The sequence below is a fragment of the Schistocerca gregaria genome, chromosome 2 (assembly GCF_023897955.1).
Source record: "Schistocerca gregaria isolate iqSchGreg1 chromosome 2, iqSchGreg1.2, whole genome shotgun sequence".
Lineage (NCBI taxonomy): Eukaryota > Metazoa > Arthropoda > Insecta > Orthoptera > Acrididae > Schistocerca > Schistocerca gregaria.
Window position 1 is genome coordinate 751,244,559 of NC_064921.1, and position 20,463 is coordinate 751,265,021.

Genomic DNA, 20,463 nt, shown 5'->3' on the forward strand with positions numbered 1-20,463 from the left:
TGTCACCACCAATCACTATACTATATTTCTTCCACTGAGGACTAAGAAAGAAATTAGTAAAGTCTCAAATTTTTCTAAAGCTATTAGTGGACTTCCATCTGGAAATCTATAAAGAGATGCAATAGCAATTTTTAAATGATCCAGTTATACACCTGTGGCTTCAAAATGTATCTTGCTACACAGAAATCCTAGATCTAGCTCATTACTACAATTTATTAATTCTTTCTTAATGTTTAATTAACAGGGGCAACCCATTACCCCTTAACCTTGTAGTAACTGTTAGTCATTGTGGCTACTCAGTACTGACCTGATGGTGTATACTTCGATTTAAAACATATAACTTAAATTAGATTAGAATTTTACTTTTATTCATTGTTGCTTGAATTCCAATAAAAACTATGACATGGTGAGATATTTCCAACTTACGTAAATGATGCATTTCATTTCACACAACTTCTTAGTGAGTGTTGTTTGTACTTTCTAGGTTTTGGGGCCGGGCCAGACTAGGGACTTCCCTAATGGGCAGTCAGCTCACTGTTCACCACTTGGACGCTTGTTGTTTCGCATTGAAGGAGTTAAGTCAGTGTTCTATGGGCCAGATTTCATCACAGTTACCAAGGTACTTTCACAGCTTTCTGGTATATTTTATTAATATGTGTATATACATACATGTTTAATCTTATTGATGGACTTTCTAAACCTCTAATTTACATAAGAGGAAGAAATTGGAGATAGTCAATAGTTCTCTGTCAGATTTAATTTCTCAAGCTCGCCCACAAATCACTGAAGGAATTGGGTTTTGTGATTCGTTATTTTGGATGTTTGCAGAATAAGAAAAAAAATATCTATTATAGAAATTGTATGTCAGTGTTGTAGCCCATAGTAATGCTAGACACAGGACTTCTTGCATTTAAACTTGTGTAGAAATTTTTTTAAATTGCAAAGCCTGTGAAAACTGTTTCATTATTCCATTGAGCCTTTTCTGGGACCAGCAGTGCATACCATTTTCTCTGCAAATAATGAGGACAATTCTTTTCAGCATATAAAGGCCGGGTCCATTCTAAATAGCTTCTCATACATAAATATTTAAGGCTACTGGCTGTTATAAAGATTCAATTGCTTCTAGTAATTAAAACTAATTTGTATTGCCCACAACAAGAAAAGAAAATCTACCTTTGAAATTTGTTTGTTATGACAGCTTCATGTAACTTGGATTACTGCTGAGGAGGCTGTTCATTACTGCAATATCAATATTATCCTGGCTGATGCCAGTTATTTACTGCTAATTTTATTTTTTAAACTATAATTGAGTAAACTCTCCCTAAATTTCAACCACGGTTAACAGTTACTGATATAACAGTATTACTATTTAAAATACTCTTTGTGTATTTACGTAGAAATATATGTCCCGTTATGACAGAATAACGTGAAAGATCCCCCTTCCTTTTCTACGATCATCCTCATTGTTCCATGATTATTAGTTGTTATTCAGTTACGTTCTTTATTGCTTTTTACACCTCTCCCCCCTTTTTACCCTTTTTTTTTTTTTTTTTTTTTTACCATTTCCTCTTCCTCCTAGCACTTAATTAGTTTCATTTATCTTCGTCTCATCCATCTGTACTTCTCACTGTGTTCTCATATTCTCTGGACCGATGCTGGTAGAGTGCTTACCAATGTATTTATTTATTTATTTATTTATGCATTTATTTTACCTGGCAAGATTAGGGCCTTCAGGCCCTCTCTTACACCTAACCAGGCATACTCAGATTGAACGAGTTACAGTTTCTACTTAACATTAAGGACATATAGCCTATTATGCAGTATTGATGTTAAAGAAAAAAAATAGATATCATAACAGTAGTACAATGATAATTATAACAATAAAAAATAATTATAACAATCAATAATAATAGTAATAATAATAATAATAGTAATAGTAATAATAATAATAATAATAATGACTATGTATATGAAAGTAAACATACTTTTCTTTTCTGAATGTCAGTCACATTGTTAGTTGGGAATTTTCTCGTTATGTTCTTGCAGCTTGTGAGTTATTCTCATCGAGCAGAGACATAAGGCGATAGAATGGGGTGAAAGAGATATATAAGAGGTAGATAGGTTAGAGGAAGAGAAATAGAACGGTAAAATTCGAAGCTGTGATGGAGAGGAGAAAGAAAGAGATGGGAGGGGCACAAGAATGGTGGCTATACCGTCCCTAAAATGTATGTTTTGAGTTCTGTCTGTGAAAGTGTAAAATGTCTGGTACTTCCCCCTTCATCTTTGTCTCCTCTCATACTCACATCATTTCATTCAGGGGTATGAGTGACTTGCTTAACTTTCCTTTCTAACCTATCCTTTTCTACTTCTCTACCCAGACATGGAACTAAAGGTTTTGTAAGCTAGAACAGTTTCTTTTACTTACGTGTGTCTCTCTCAGCAGGATTAAGAATTTTGCCTTCTGAAGGTAATTACTGCCAAAACATCTCTTCCTTAATTTTATCATTCTCTCAAGTTAATTTTCATCTTGATGGAAATACTGTTTTTGGCCAAAGCTACGTGATGGACCGCCTCCCCCCTCACATGACGGACTGCCCCCTCCCCCAAAATCGGGGATGTTGTGATGTTGTGACTGGTCTGTAGCACAGCCTGAAGTCTAGATTAGGTTGGAAGATGGCAGTTCATGAGTAGGTGAAGCCAACAAATGTGGAAGCAGAAAATGTGGTTGTGATAACACATTGACAGGTAGTGAAGCCTAATGTTTACACCCGCACCATATTGAAGAATGGAAGGGTGGTCCAATACGTAGCTTTTAACCTGTTTTTTTAGTCTTACTGAACAGTTTTGACCATTATGTGACAGGTGTACATAAGTCACTGAATATGTTTGATTGTTTTTGTATGAGTTTTTCTCCTATCAGTGATCTTACTGTAACTGTGTTGTGGTTATTGCTTAACAGACAGCGAAGATAAACACTGATGTGAGAATTCAGAGACCAAGAAATATGTCTGTTCATGAGCAGTAACATATTCTACAGTCCTTTCAAGCTGTTATTTCTTCTATGATGTACTATTTTAAAATAAATGACATAATGGATTACTTCCTGAAAAAGAATGTTAATTGTGCATCCACTATTTCTATGAGAAAGACATTTTGAGAATCATGAATTGAAATTTTATGTTGATATATACCTTTTTTTAAATTTGAGAAGTGAGGTTACATTGCATTGCACCATTACACATTAACTGCATCTCACAGACAGGCAGTAAATAACTAAATGGAACTTGTGTGCAGGTTGATGATGATTCAGTGGAGTGGAAAATACTGAAGCCAGAAATCTTTGCAACTATAATGGATTTCTTTGCTAGTGGACTGCCTATCATCACAGATGAGCAAGGTCCAGCAGATACACGTAAGCTCATTAACTGATTATTGATGTACAGAAATCTTTTATTATGTGTTAACAAGATGGTGATAATTAATGTAAGTTGTGTAAACTCCAACAAAAGATCATCTCTAACTGATAAAAAAATATCCAAAGTGCAACAAAACAGTTAAGATTGGCATAATCTGTGTAATATGTAGCAGTGTTTTCTATTTTTGTTGTGAAAAAATGGATTCTTCAGTGAAGGAAAATTCAAAACTACTGGCATACTGGACGTGCATCATCTGGTGCAGTGAAAATGTGACAAAAGAGTGAACATGAAAACTGTGGCTGAAAGTGTGAGCTGTCACTAATGTGTAAGGAGCTACCTGATAAAACTTAGTGCCTCAGTACACAAAATGATCATCTACAAAAAGGTGTGACTAACTTATGAGACATAATCACCATGTGGTTTAATGTGAATTTTAATGTGAAAAATGAGAGTCATAGTTTTAGAAATATTACTCGTAACAGTTTTGAAATGTACCAGCCTATTAAAACTATGGCTATGTATGAGGACCAAATATCTATTTTCTGTTTTAAGAATGACAAAGTATTGAGGCAGAATTCCAGGAGAGAGACAATTAGTATGAAAATATACACTAAAATAAAGAAAGAAAAAGCTGCAACAGCCCAAAGTGTGTACTATGTGCCAGGAAAATCTAATAAATTCTGGCTTATATTCAGTGGAAATAATAAACAGTACTAGTGCTAATCTCAAAAGCAGCGCCAATAAGGTAACAAAATCAGGTAACCAGGTGAGGGAAAAAAGAAATAGGGTGTCTTCAGTAATTCTTTCAAACATACTGAGTTTCAGAATTGAAGTGTGATACCCCATTTCTTAAAGAAGATACACAACTACTTTTCACTTCTTCTGAAAGCCATAACAGTGTACAACTGTAGAGTTTCAAAATACTAAAAAAATAACAAAAGTTTATTGTGTGTGCTTGCAGTGACAGTCATGCGATTGCTGCTCAGATTAGTGAAACAGTGGCTGGAAAAACAATAAAATTTGTTAAACCTGGTGCTCCCTTGTCTGAAATAGGGAAACACTCCCAAAATCAGTTATTTAACTCACAATGACTTTGATGTGTTGTGTGGAGGAGCAATTGATACATTAAGAAATGAGACTGCATTAGTCACTGATGAATTAGTGTTAGGGCACCTGATTTGTACAAATATTCTGTTAATGACCATTCCACACTGGTAAGACCTGCCTCTGTGATCGTGATGGAACAGAGATAGATACTGCAAAAATATTTTTCACATAAAGATTAGAAGTTACTGATCTCTGTGGTAGAGGACTATCACTTAAATTGGCAAGAAAAGCAGCTTGTGATGGGAAAAAAAATTGTTATCAAGAAACGTGAGACACTGTATAAAACATACAGGAACAAAAAAATGGCTTCACTGCCATATCTTCTCCAGTCACCAATGCAGCTATGGTCTCTTAGATACATAGAAGTATCCGCCAAATACCTATACAGATGATTTTTTGTAAGTGCTGTAATAAAAATGCCTGTAGGAAATTTAAATAGTAATTTAAAAATCGGTACTGGCAATAGTCAGATAAATGACAGCAACAAAATTCTTTCAATTAGCCATAAAAATATTGTCACAGAGTTTCAGATGTAGAGTGTTTGCTAAAGACTGAACCACATTTTTCAGTGGTCTGTGCCTCACAGAGCAATGGCTAAAGATTGACCATATTCTCTCTCTTTAGATATCAGGCTACGTACTAGCAAATCATTCCTGTAGAAACATAAAGAGGATGTACTATAATTTTAATGAAAGAAGAGCAGAAACATAAACCAATTAATATGTTCGAGCATCTAAGTGCAGAAAGGGGCTTTAAGCTATTACTCATTGAAGTCAGTGGTTAAAGTATAATTGTTACGTGTGTGTATCGCTCCTCAAATGAAAATTTTGACTCACTCAAAAATAAACTCTTAAATCTCTTAAATGGGTTTCATCTAGACAAGAAATCAATAGTGTTCTGTGGTAACTTCAATATCCACTTTCTCTGAACTAGGGGGAAGAAAGAGCTAGTGCTGAACCTTACAGATGTTTTCAGCTTAAAAGTTGTTATCCTCCCAAGCTACATGCTACCCACTCAGAACTGTAAAAGAACCGTAACAGTATACCACAGGGAGTAGTGGAGCAAGGTCTTTGTTATTAAAGTGCAGAACAACAGCTCAAACATTTATTAATTAAACACAAGCACTTTATCAATAAAAACTTTGAGAAAGAAAATTTACTTGCCCTGAGATACAGCAAAACATTATACATCAGTAGAGTAATACATTCAGTAGTACTGATAGCTACATAAACTGAGTTAGCTTCTTCAGGTCACAAGTCGTCAATACTTTTGTTCACTGCTAGTTACTCTGGTAATCATACAAATAAACAGCTTAAGCCTTGACCAAAACAGAAGGTTACAGTTCGTATCCAACTTACCTGCACTTGTGGCTGTTAACTTCCTTCCAGCCCTGCCCCAGATACGGATTTTATAACCCAGTCCCAACTCAGTCAAATTCCTCAGAATACCGTAACAAATCAGCAAACCATAACCCACAAAATAATTATTTTATACAGGAGAGCATGATTAAACATACCACTAAAATAACTTAAAATAACACCTCGTAAGATTACTGTCATGAAGGGCTTCACTTGCATTTTAGAGCCTGAAGGCGACCAGATAGATTCAGAATTATGAGACTAAGCTACTAACCACTGCAAGATACTTTCTGAAATATATTAAATACACATCTTTTACATATCACTTCCTGGCTACCATTGTGGTCAACAATACTGAAGCAAGCACCAGGGTAAACCTTACATCAGGACTTACCTAGTTAAGTCAGTAATAGCCATGTCCAAACTAGAGGCACTGCCTGCAAGCTCTGAACAGATTTCCTTATTTAAGCCAGACCACACAAGTTCGGAAAGGAAATATCAAACCAGTCAGTATGAAATCTACGATCTCGGAGAGGGAGTAGACTTGAACACAGTCTAGAGTAAACAAGCCATGTTTGGTAACAGAAGAAACGTACTGCTTGTGTTTCCTAATCCTTGGAATGCTGTGTATTCATTCACAAAAGATTTTCCCATTCTGGAATTTCAGCTTTACTCATATAATACTCAACGATATCATACTGTACTTATCTACAGTGCATACAGTTCTGCAGAAAATGTGGCAAAGAGTCAGATCACTATTGCAGAACACTTCTTGCAGCTAACTGTGGCCACCAGTTTACAAGTACTGCCATTATTTTCCTGGTAGTAGGCTCAAAACAGACTACCTGCCCCCGGCCACTCTTCACAGCAACACTTACAGGTGGTGCCACTGCACAGAGCTGAAGATCCTCCTCCTGAGAGCTAGAAAGTGTTGCTAAGTGACACATTACTGTCTCACCCCTCCCCGGGAATGCCAGATCATTAACCTACCATGTAGCAGATTCCTGAAAGCAGGATGCTAAAAAAAACAGATATTACTTACACATTTTTGGAAGTTGGCTATCAACAGCTGACAAGTGATGTATGAAATGCACATTTACCATTAACTGGTTTGAGTCATGGACCATGTTGATGGATGAGGGTTAAAATGGTTTAAGCCACAACATTACATTGTACATTACATTATAAATGTAATGTGGTGGCTTAAACCATTTTAACCCTTATCCATGAAGATGGTTCATTACTGAAACTGTTTCATATTTGGGCTTAAAATAAAAAAAACAGCTGATGAACAAATATGCATTTCATACAGATATTACTTAAGAACTTAATCACTTACTGTTCCGACCTGGGAAAGATAGGCTCTTAAAAGTATGCTTTCACTAGGAATCAAACAACAATAATGTGACTGGAGTAAATAGAGCTACTATCTCCCATGTTGCACTGAAATGAGGTAAAAGCTTGTAGGATAGAACCAAGTGAAACACAAAAAGGCATCAACACAGACTAAAATATAACAATTAACTATTTTTAGGTCTTGAAAGTGACCTGTAGTCAATATATTTTTTTCATATATTTTCTACAGGTTTAGTTTCCAAGAATCATACTTTGGAATTCTGTGCTAGTTTACTTTATGCACACACTTTACAAACTGACATTCTTTTCATTATACACCATGTGATCAAAAGTATCTGGACACCTGGCTGAAAATGACTTAAAAGTTCGAGGTGCCCTCCATCAGTAATGCTAGAATTCAATAAGGTGTTGGCCCACCCTTTGCCTTGATGACAGCTTGCACTCTCGCATGCATACATTCAGTCAGGTGCTGGAAGGTCTCTTGGCAAATGGCAGCCCATCCTTCACAGAGTGCTGCACTGAGGATAGGTATCAATGTTGGTCCACGAGACTTGGAAAAAAGACGGTGTTCCAAAACATGCCAAAGGTGTTCTGTAGGATTCAGGTCAGGACTCTGTGCAGGCCATTCCATTACAGGGATGTTATTGTCATGTAACCACTCCACCACAGGCCGTGCATTATGAACAGGTGCTCGATCGTGTTGAAAGACGAAATTGCCATCCCTTAATTGACGTTCAACAGTGGGGGGGCAAGAAGGTGCTTAAAACATCAGTGTAGAACTGCTGTGATAGTGCCACACAAAACAACAAGGGGTGGAAGCCCCCTCCATGAAAAACACGACCACACCATAATACTACCACCTCCGAATTTTACTGTTGGCACTACACATGCTGGCAGATGACGTTCAGCGGGCATTTGCCATACCCACACCTTGCCATCGTATCACCACATTGTGTACCATGATTCGTCTTTCCACACAACATTTTTCCACTGTTCAATCATCCATTGTTTACACTCCTTACACAAAGTGAGGTGTCATTTGGCATTTACTGGCGTGATGTGTGGCTTATGAGCAGACGCTCGACCATGAAATCCAAGTTATCTCATCTCCTGTCTAACTGTCATAGTACTTGCAGTGGATTGTGATGCAGTTTGGAATTCCTGTTTGATGGTCTGGATAGATGTCTTCCTGTTACACTTACACATTACGACCCTCTTTGACTGTCGGCGGCATCTGTCAGTCAACAGATGAGGTCGGACTGTACGCTTTTGTGCTGCATGTGTCCCTTCATGTTCCCAATTCACTGTCATATTGGAAACTGGGGACCTACGAATGTTCAGGAGTGTAGAAATCTCGTTTACAGACATATGATGCAAGTGGTGACACCCATCATCTGACCAAGTTCAAAGTCCGTGAGTTCCGCAGAGCACGCCATTCTGCTCTCTCACGATGTCTAAAGATTACTGAGGTCACTGATATGGAGTATGTGGCAGCACAATGCACTTAATATGAAAAACATGTTTTTGGGGGTGTCCAGATATTTTTGATCACATACTGTATCAGTGTCAAAGTTTCATCATATAAGGCTTTCTCTTATTCTGTTTCTATCCATTAAGACTCCTAAATGTCCTCTGACTGTTGACTTGTGGAAAAAGTAAATATGTGTGGAATCAGATCTTGAGGTACTATGATTTTTGATTTATTATCTTATTGATCAGTACAGAACGAAACCTCTTGATTCAGAGAATGTGGTTCTCCCACCTCACCTTTCTTTAATGGCAGGAATATCTATATCATTATCTTCATATTTCTTAATTTCTCTAAATAGTGAATCCATAAATATCAAATTAATTGGATATGATTGCTGTTCAACTACTACTTCTGATTCAGACATTCTACTCAGAATATATGAAAACACATAGTATAGAAACATTTATTTCCCTATTATCAGGAGAAGGTTCAGAAGTAGTTTTCCAAATAGATGACATCAACTGAAAGTTTGACAAGTTCTCTAGCATTTTCAGTTACTTTTGAAGCAGCATTCCGTCTCAAACACAAATAATAAGACACCAACGAGAGAGAGAGAGAGAGAGAGAGAGAGAGAGAGAGAGAGAGAGAGAGAGAGAGAGAAGTGGTTAACAGCAGACATAAAAATCTCAAGTGTGAGGAAAAGAGACTTTTCAAATACAGACAAAATGACACTCCCAGGAACAGTTACATTCAGATGTGCAGAAGAATTATATGCCAAAATGGCTAATTATATGTTCAGAACAGTCGACAAATAAAATCAAAGCATGTGATTCATCAGTTTCTCCCAGTGTATTTCTTGCTCGAAAAGTCCACAGGTGTACTGCTGGTCCACAGTGTCCAACGGGCACAATATTTCGGCGATCACACATGTCGCCATCATAAGTTGTGCTGAGGAACCAAGCTCATGAGGGTGGGCAGCCGTCTTAAATCCCCTCCCCCTGCGAGGCATGCTCCCTGCGGTCTGCGCCTGTGGCGGCGTTGGTGTAATTGAATCATCCACCCTGGGCGCATGTTCATTTTCTTTGCTGAGCGTTTTTTTTAATTAGACTCAGTGCTGGTTCCCATGCCTTGCTGAGGTTATAGCCACAATCTCGAACCTCAGCAAAGCATGGGAACCAGCATTGAGTCTAGTTAGAAAGATACTCAGCAAAGAAAACAAATGAGTGACCAGGGCGGACAGGCAATTACACCAACGCCACCGAAGACGCCGACGCCAGCATCTCAGCAACCGCTGATGCACGGCCGCAGGCATGGACCACATAGAGAACACATTGCAGGGGGAGGGGATTTAAGACAGCCATCCGCCCTCAGGAGCTCAGTTTGTCAGTGCACCTGACAATGGCGACATGTCTAATCGCTGAAATATTGTTTTTCTTGGACACAATGGACCGGCAGTACACCTGTGGACTGTTCAACCAAAATCGAAGCAGTCTGGTAATAAGGAAGGAAGCAAATAAAGTTTGCCCTAAATGGAAAATGTTGCTTTCAACCATGAGAACAAGACAGTTATTGATCCTAAACATACTGCAAATCTTTTTATGTGCTACTTTGCATAATTTAATATCAGCCATAAGAGGTATTACAAACAAACAGAAAAATGAACTGTACCCTTGTCCCTCTTCAGTCTGTTTTTTAAGAAAGTATCATTGGGAATTGATGGTATTCCAAATTATATCATAAAGCAATGTGTTACGAACATTTGAGTGCTTGTTGCAGGTATTGTCAACTCTTCTCTTCTGACAGGCACATTTCCAAACTGTCTAAAAATTTCACAAGTGGTTCCTGTTTATAAGACTGAAACTAAGCATGAGTTCAGGAAAAATAAATTGGCAAGTAGTGCCATCTGTGATTTTATACAAAATTCCCTATAAACAGCAGATTAGAAACAAAACATGACTGGCATTTTCTTAACACATAAGTAATGCCTTCAACATTGTGGACCTCAACATACTGTTGAAGCAGCTCCAGATATATGGCATCAGAGGTTTAGTGGCCTAAACCATGGCAGTACCATTGCTGTATGTAGAGCACTAGCAGCCATGGCTGGTATCCTACTGACAGAAGCACTTGTCACCATGTGCCTGCTCCTGTGTCATTAGACTCCCACATTTTCAATGGCATGGGACATTGCCCGACTTCAGGATGACTGCAGTTTGACCCGCTGCCACGTGATTGCAGATGGATCTCCATCACTAACCCTATTCCATACCGTATGTGACACAGAAACAGATCTCGTTCTGGGTAGACAGTGCCCAGCAATTGCATTACCCTCTCCTCCGCAACCTCCCCAGGACCAGCCCGTCATTGTCGAACAGCGGGACCATAGTAAGAGTCCAATATGTACTGATCAGCACCGCACCAATGGTGCTACCATTCCAGGCCATGAATCTCTGTGCTCTGTCTGACAGCCCAGATACCTGGCTGCTCTGCACCCTGTCCCCTCCATGAGACTTCACGACAGGGATCCTGCTGCTGCCTCATTGCTGGGGCCGATGGGCAAACACCGAACTCGGAAAAGAACTGCAACGTGCTCGAGAAACAGGTTCTTGCAGTCCCCATTTTGAAAATTATTGGTTCTCCCACTTCCATGTATGTATATACTAGAAACTTATAAATATCAAACAATGGAAAACCCAGGATATAATAACGGCAGTATTATGCAAAGGAGACATTGTTCCTCACTATATAGAGGAGATCTTGAGTAGCAGACAGGCACAATAAAAAAGACTGCTATACATTTGAGCTTTCAGCCACAGAGTCATCTCTTCTACAGTAGAAACACACACACACACACACACACACACACACACACACACACACACACACACACACACACACACACACACAAAAGCTGGTTTCCGAGGCCAGACTTGTGTGAGAGAACTTAAGAAATCAAAGTAAAAAATTTAAATATATGTCAGCATATAATAAAAGGCAAAAAGAGAAGTTTCATGGCCAGTCAGTGAAGACCTCACCTTTCAAAACTTCCACTACAAATAGTGCAATATACTTGTACAATATTGTAAAGACTCTAAAAGACTCTTTAGTCGTGTCTCATAAGGTAACAATTATTTCACCATTCTCATTGTTCTGTAGAACACGAATGTCATTCTTATTAAGCCACTGCTTCTATTCAGTAACATAATTTGTAGAACATGTGTGCACTGTAGGTTGGGAAAAACTTTATTCCAAATGCTGGAAAGTTTTCTTTCCTTTTTGTGTGCCCCTGTCTATGACTGAATGCTTCTAGTTGTCGGTGAGTCGCCTCCCTACTCCTAAAGTATTTAAGTACATGAAATGAATTGCGCATACTACTTAACGTGTCAGTTAAGAGTTCCATGTTGTGTTCCACAGTACTTTATTTGTGTGTTGGATGCATTTTTATGATCCATAAAGCATTTTTGATCATAACTGTGGGATATGTCAAAATTTTATATGTATTTAGTTATGTACCAACATTTATAACAAACATCCACAGTTGACTTCCACAGAATATGATGATGTGTTATATGACAAAAAATTCATAAGCATTAACAACCAGACAATAAATATGATAGTAAAGAATAACAAATATGATAATAAAATTAACAAACTGGTCTAGTCCTTTAATGACAATGGTCACATATACTCAGTACTTTAACAACAGTTCAGAAACATAAGCTGTGCATGATATCAGATAACTGGTAAACTCTTGTTTATAAACTCATCAATTGAATGAAAAGGTTGAGTCAACAAAAACTATTTCAGTTTAGATGTATTTATACTGTAAGGAACTTAATGATTTATGTTTTATAAGGTAGCAATGTCAGTCATAACACTTTCAACAGACAGATTGTTGTCAACCATTCACACTGAGACAGGTTGTGTAGTGCCAAGACACTGGATTCAAAGCCTTGACCAGACATCCAGTTTAAGGTTCCTTGTGGTGTCCCGAACCACTGAGAGTGAATACTGGAATGGTTCCTTTGGAAGCGCAGGACCAATTTTCTTCCTCATTCTTATTCAGAGATAGCATGTGCCATGTATATAAATTTCCTCCTTGTCAACTGAATGTTAAAACCTAGCCTTTCTTCCAATCAGTTCATGATGTTGTGGTTTTTGACTGGTATCATGTTCTGTAGCTCTTGACTAGACTAATTAGCACGAAGAATACAGCTACCTTCTGCAAGAATAACTGATAGATTCATTTGAATGTCATTTAAGATCATTAATAAAAATTATAAAGAGAAGATGTCAAGTCCTGAGACAGGTCCTGCCTGACAGTTTGATTTATGGAAGTTTGGACTGGGGAAAAGATAGGGAAGGAAATTGGCCATGTCCTTTGAAAGGAATTGTCTTTGCATTTGCATGGAGTGACACAGGGCAATCATGGAAAACATAAATATCAAAAACTGGGTAGGGATTTGAATTGCCATTCTACACAGTGTGTGTTCAGTATCCTACCACTACATCACATTGTGTATTTCACTTTTTTTTCTTTCAATTCACTGTAGAAAGTTCAGAATCATTGGTTCAGTATATTAAATCACTTGTACTGCTCATTTTCTCTGCTGCAGCCACAATGGTGAATGCCTTTTTCTCCTGCACTATTTAATTCAGTTTTAAACATTGGTTGTATACATCTCATATTGAATTAGTGTTTCAGTTTTTGGATTGTAATTCAGTAATTTGTTCTCCTTTTCAGAGATATCTGATGATGATGACGAGACAGTTCAGATGATTAAAGAACTGTTGGATACAAGAATTCGCCCTACTGTGCAGGAAGATGGTGGAGATATTGTTTTTATGGTGAGAAAAATTAGCTTCAGTTCTGCCTGGATGGTGTAAGAGGAACATTTGATAATCTAGACTTTTTACTACTATTAGTTTTTGTTAATTGGTAAACTCATTCAACAGTTATATTAACTAGGTCACACTCTGGATCATTGATTCGGACTAAAACATGTTAATAATCAGACTAACTTCAGAGGGAAGATTGTTTTGCAGCTATTATGCAGTAATCTCATTTGATTTGTTCTGTGTGGCTTTAGAAGTACGGTCAAATTATTTGATTCTAGTGATATGACTGTGGAATAATGTACTTGTTGGCCTTTGAGAGGAGAGAAAAAAAGAAAACTGTGTTTTCACTATTTGTAGCTTTTTGTCCACTGTAAGATAGGCAGAATTCCTGAAGCTGCGAGGAATGATAGAAGAGGCTTTCGTGTCAAATAAGTGGAAGCAAAATCTTCTATTCAGCCATGAACTGTAAACCTCTGCACAAGGACATAGAGTTGTGTAGCATCAAATTACTACCTGTTAGTGCTCAACCTCACATGTTTAAATATTATTTGCTGATGGGCAGCAATGAAACTGCTGTAGTGTGCGTTTGTACCTGTGTCAACTTCATTGTGAGTACCAGGTCCTACAATTTACTAAAGATTTATCTTATGTATCTGATGATATGGATATCACTGATGTAAATCGTGATGGTTTGCCATAAGATACAACTCCTGTACAAAGAAGCAGAGCAGAAAATTGATACTATTTTATTCCGGCTGTTGTGGCGGATACTGCCAATTATTTCCGATCTCATCCCTTACCAGAATAAAAGAGTTATATCCTGCCAGTTAACAGATAACCTATAGATTTTCAAGGACCGAGATCTCTTTTTAAGGCACTCAGCAAGATTGTCTGTTACTCACGGGGATAGGAGACGAGTTAATATATTTCTGTACAGAGAGCAAAATACCTTTCACTTAATAGTGATTTCATTGGCAGTCTGTGAGTACTGGAGCTGCTCGTATTATATAGAAGTATTAGTTTGAAAAATCTCATTGGACTTGCTACATCAATATTTGTTTCAGTGGGAATCAAGCCTACAAAATAAATGTCAGACACCAGTCATTATTGACAAATGATTGAAATATGATGAAGCTGTATTGTAATAGCAATATGTTGTAATGATGAAGTGCAGATATATTTAATTCACTTAAACAAATATTTGTTTCCCTGTAGGCCTATGTACTATCTGGAGATGCATTTCCTAGTACAGCTAATATTAATAAAGCCCTCTGCAGCGTAGCTGATGCATAGAGTATTTGTATCTTATGTGCAAGCATCAGATACTATGTTTCATGCTCTTTAAGAATCTCGTTAAGTTTCATATATTTTGTTGCAGGGATTTGAGGACGGAATTGTGAAGCTGAAGATGCAAGGATCATGCACTGGTTGTCCGAGTTCCTCTGTTACTTTGCGAAATGGTGTTCAGAATATGTTACAGTTCTACATACCAGAGGTGAGTTTATACACCCAGCATATATGAATGCAACCTTGAAAGCCATGAATTGAAAACTACTAACAGTTTGCTATAATTTTTTGCTGCTGCTTTCAATTCTTTCTGTTTCGCCTCTTGCCTTGCCCCCCCCCCCCCCCCCCTCCTCACACCTTTTCAAAAGATTTAGTTGCTTTGGACAGGAATTATACTGAATGTGTTTCAGTTGTTAAATATGCTCTCTCAATCACATACTGATATTTGCCATTTATCACTTGAAGCCTTCATACTGGACCATTTGATTTAGTGTTTGACTGTTGATTGTGGAACGGTTTCCTCCCTTTCAGTGTTCGCTCTGTACAGGTCTTTTGTGCTTACCTTTCGCTTTTTTTGTGGATTCTGTTTCTAACAAGCCATTCAGTACGTGAACTTCATCATTACTGGACATTCGGAAATGCTGTTGGTTCCTCCATTCACTGCATCTCTGTGTTCTGAGTGATATCCAACTTCTGCTGAATAGTATAGTAAATAAACAACTTAGAAATTTACAAAATTAATTATGTTCACAAAACAGGCAACCAATTAATCTTCAGCCAAGAAAAGTTTATCAAATATGGTGTTGTATCTATTGTTTTCAAAGCAGCCATCTTATATGAAACATTTCTGCCATAATCCATTCCACTTTTATTACATTTCCCACTAATGTGTATGAATGACTGACTGCCGTGTCATCTCCAGTTAGTGGGATTGTCTGTGTGCAATATAGAGGGACATTGGATCAACACATTTCTCTCTGAGCCATTGTCAGTTTAGCAGATCTTACTGCTGCTGCTTCTCATTCAAGTAGCTCATCAGATGGCAACACAATGCTGCATGAACCCCATTCCAGTCCTTCCACTGAAAGAGAAACTATAACTCCCACAACAGTCAAACACTGTATCAAATGGTGCTGCTTGAAGGCTTCAAGTGATACTGACAAGTGACAGTGTCTGATGGCAAGTGCATATTTAAGTGGGGATCTCCACCAGAGGGCACACCTGCTGTACTCTTGGCTTGCACTGTCTGTGAAGCTACGATGCATAGTATCTACTTGGAAGCCACAGTATCTCAGACTTTTTATTGATACTGCAGTTTGATGGGGAATCTGAATCACAGTGTCATAAAAGACAACTGAAGCTCAAGATAGTAATGCGAGTCAAAAATAACATATTGCACGTGAACTTCATTCTGATACATTACATCCATAATGTTGCCTTTCTTGACACTTTTGCACAACAGATCATATCAAAAAGCCATGAATTCAGTGATATCTTCAATGCAGTGTGTTGATTAAACCGCATTTTTTGTAGTATGCAAGTATATGTACAAAAACCACACTTCAGCTATTCAGGCATGTAAATTAGTTCGATACTTGTTCGGTTAGGTAGGCCAGTTATCTGCCTGTCACCATAAACTTCACGCCAGAAAATAGTGAAAATAATATTGAGTAAATATTGATATAACATTTTTTGTTGGTTTGTCGTTTGCATAACTTACTGTGCCCTATGTCATAGCTGGCTGAGATAAGCGAACAGAGCAGATGCCATCTTCACTCAACTGTTTGTAAATCTTGGCAGGTTTTTGTTTTTAAACCTGCACACTAGAAAAATATCCAGTTCAACTGACGAACGACATTAAATATTTCACCAGAATACTTAACTTTTGTTCGAATTTGTTGGGAACTGTGATGTTGGAAACTAGAACTTCCACTTCTATTCCAAATTCAAACAACTTGAAGATGGGTTCATTATTGTGGGAAATGAATCTTCGATATGAAGCCAGTAAGGTTTTGGTGAAAAATATGAAGAGAAAAATATAATAAGCAGAGATGAAGGAACATTGAGGTACACTAGATCATATCTCCAAATTAGACTGTACTCTTATGGGCACAGATGTGTGCGACTTTGTGTTCAGTCCTAGGGCCTAGATTCTTGTTTCAACCCTAGGATGATGATCCACAGCATCCAGTTAATGATGAGGTGGCAGAGAGCCTATTACTTATGTGTGCTTGGAGTGGCAGGTCTCTGCATTGTCAATATTCAGAAGGGATGCAACTGCCTTTAGGATTTAGCTGAAAGCAACTTTGCATCCAACCAAAAAATATGGACTTTGTCAAATGTATGGCATTGTGCTAAAGGAGGTTTGGTTTCCATGTGGTTGTTTTTACACTATTATGAAATATTGACCCAGATCAGCAGCATAATGCTGCAGAAAAAAACTTCAGAATTATGACATTGCTTTATTTTGAAAAATTTTCAACAGTGTTTCTTTGTGTACTTGTTTTTCCTTTAATTGGTAATATTTAATAAGATTAAATTTTTTCCAGTAATGGATAATGAATGTGATGTCAGCAGTTGAAATTGATTGTTACGTTTTTATTTTCAACATTGCAAAACAATAAAAATAAGGGAAAATAAAAAAAATACTTGAAGAAAAAAATCATCAGCAAATAATGCCAAAGTTGGCAGAAAAAGTAGTACCTAATTTGGTGAAAAAAGTAACACCGAGATTGGCATAAAAGTTATTGCACTGTAAATAACTGAAATTTGCCATAAATAGCTCAGAAATTTGTCATAGTTTCACTTTTTCTGTAGCTCATTATAATTTTACACTAAGTTCATTACTACTGTTTTATCCTTATTCAGTGTACACTTATCTATGATACAATGATATGTGATAAATCCAACGGTCTTTGTATTGTTTGTACTGCAAATTGCTCTGTACAGTTCTATAAAAAAACAAAAGGATGAACCATAAAAATAACATTTGACACTTTAACACCCATGGCTACTTTTGCAATAGCTCTGCACATGCAACAGTGCTTATATTTTGATTTGTTTGGAAAACATAGCACTAATACTGTGCATAGTAGTTTTTGTTGCTAGGAATATGGCAGTATATTTTCAATAAATATGTTCATGACTGACGTGAGCATGAAGAAGCTGACAAACTATTTATGATTTCTGTTCTGTGTGTACAGAAAACAACTTTTTGAAAGTATATGTTTTTAGTTCATATATTTTTTGAATTAGTTCTTTTACATGTTCTTTTACATTTTCTTTTACATGAGGTTGAATAATTGTGTCTGTAAAAGTCAGGGATGGATGGGATTTTGTGACTTAATTGTCACAAATTGTTAAAGACATGGTGTTAAATAGGTTCGAGGCTAGGAAAATGTCTATCTCTTCCTTTGACTTCATTTTTTTTCACTTCTTATGTTTAGTATAACATGAAATTTGTGAAAAAATGATAAAAACTTATATTATTTCTAGGTTCTTGGTGTTGAGCAGGTGGAAGATGAGATTGAGATAATGACAAAGAAAGAATTTGAAGAATTTGAAAAGAAGATTGGTGCTAAAGAAACAGAAAATAAGAATTAGGAAAGGAGTTTTTACTAGTTATTTATTTTTTGTAAATAAGTTTACGTGTCACTGTACATAAGAGAATCTATAGCAACTGTGTCATGTATTCACTAACATGACATTTTGTATTGTTGAGTACTACATTTTTGAACTGAAATTTGCTTATACGAGTTAAAGATGTGTAGAAAAAAAAAAAAAAAAACTCAATTTTTTAATCTCTCTGTGCATGTAACTTATTATTACTTCCTCCTTAATGGAAATCCATTTTGTAAATTACAAATGCATCCAATCTCATACTATTCATTATGTATGCTGTTAATCATTTCACCACATATTCTGCAGCGGGTTTCTTTTGAAGCTATTTCATATTCTAATCACTATAATGAGGCCCGTGCCTGTTACTTGCGATTGCGTTCCTTGTCACTATATCTTGCCAGATAGTTATAAAGCATTGGTGCATCCAGAAATTACAGGAATAGCTCAGCAGTAATATTGCATTTTGTCATACATCAGTAATATTACTTTTTGTCATTCTAGTGAATGTCTGGATACATACAATCTGGGATTTTCTCTTATGTAAAGAGAATAAAAACAAAGAAAAAATAAGGATTTTTATTTCATTTCGTAATTAAATGAGATTAAAATCATGTTATGATTTGTGGTAGCAATTTTCATTTCTTAAATGTCTACACTCTGGATTAGTCTGTAAACTGTACACACTGTACAGGATGATGTAATTAAATTAGATGTACCAAATGGAAAAGGCTTAAATGAAGAGACATGTATCTGTCTTCACTGGTTTCTGTGTTTTTTGAATAATACATGGTTTGAACATTTACATTGCCTGTGTGTGAAACCTAAATAAGACTGATAGCTTTTCTTTTTAGTAATGTATAAAGTATTTGTTCTGTATGATAAATATTTGTAAATATACTACATGAAATCTACATCTATGCAATTTTTAAAATCTGAGATACAAATACTGAAAGAATTTTTGAAAAGATTCAGAATATGTTAAGCAGGAAATTTAGTTGATTGATGGCTGATGCTACATGTTTAGTGGAATCTTGGTAGTATCTTTACCATATTTTTCTGAATAATATGTCCATTTTTGAAAGTTCCAATCCCAGTTGCATTTAACACAACTCGTTTATATTTTCTCTCTTCCCACTTAGTGCTTTGAAATTTGGTGGTATTTCTCAGTGCCGGTCACTGTGCACTTCATAAGCTGTGGTAGAAATGACCAATTTGACTAGGACACACTGAAATACAGTACAGTACACTACTGTACAAAATGTACTGCTATGTCATGGATAAGAAGGTAGTGAAGCAGTTCAGTAACGAAAAGTGTAATATTATACAGGAAGTGGACAAAAATCGACACATTAACCTTGTTGAAAATGCATGAAAACTGAACATTCCTGCATCGCCAGTAAACGTGATAGTGAGCAAGCAAAAAATAATTGAAACTGTGTGTCTGGAAGGAGGAAACAGCAAATGAAAATGTGTGTGATGGTTAGTTTCCAGAACTGGAAAGTGTCCTACTGACATTGTTTAAGCAAGCTTATGTAGCAAACATTACTGTTAATGGTGTTGTGGTTTGTTGCTACAGATGCATATTTGGCACAAAAGTTGGGACTCAAAAAATTTCAAAGCATCCAATGGTTGGATGAAAAGTTTTAAGAGCCGACACAGTTTAGTGTGAAAATGTGGTCCAGGTGAGGCTGGAAAAGTGATATTGAAACTGTTGAGTCATTGAAAAATACTGTTCCATCTATCATTGAGGGGTAGTCTCAACGATATTTTTAATGCTGATGAAAAGGGCCTATTTTTTCACCTGCCTGACAAAACACTAGAGTTCAGAGGAGAAAAATGACAGCAGAACATTCAGTTATGTTGCAATGAAAGTGAAACAGAAAAGTTGATATCACCAGTACTTGCTAAGGCAAAAAGTTCACGATGTTCCAAAAATCTGCGGATATTCCTATACAGATATACATCTAATATAAAAGCATGCATAACGGCAAGTATATTTGAAGAATAT

At 36.8% G+C, this 20,463-nt stretch overlaps 1 protein-coding gene across 1 annotated transcript in view; it reads left to right on the forward strand.

Annotated features, from left to right (window-relative positions):
* Window positions 1–19,366, forward strand: part of LOC126334933 (NFU1 iron-sulfur cluster scaffold homolog, mitochondrial-like) — a 29,869-nt gene extending 10,503 nt beyond the window's left edge. Inside the window, exons 3-7 of the mRNA XM_049997675.1 lie at window positions 485–619; window positions 3,295–3,412; window positions 13,453–13,556; window positions 14,926–15,042; window positions 18,330–19,366. Coding sequence (XP_049853632.1) covers window positions 485–619; window positions 3,295–3,412; window positions 13,453–13,556; window positions 14,926–15,042; window positions 18,330–18,437 — 582 coding nt within the window. The 3' untranslated portion in view covers window positions 18,438–19,366. The remainder of the gene's footprint in view (window positions 1–484; window positions 620–3,294; window positions 3,413–13,452; window positions 13,557–14,925; window positions 15,043–18,329) is intronic.
* Window positions 19,367–20,463: the final 1,097 nt, after the last annotated feature.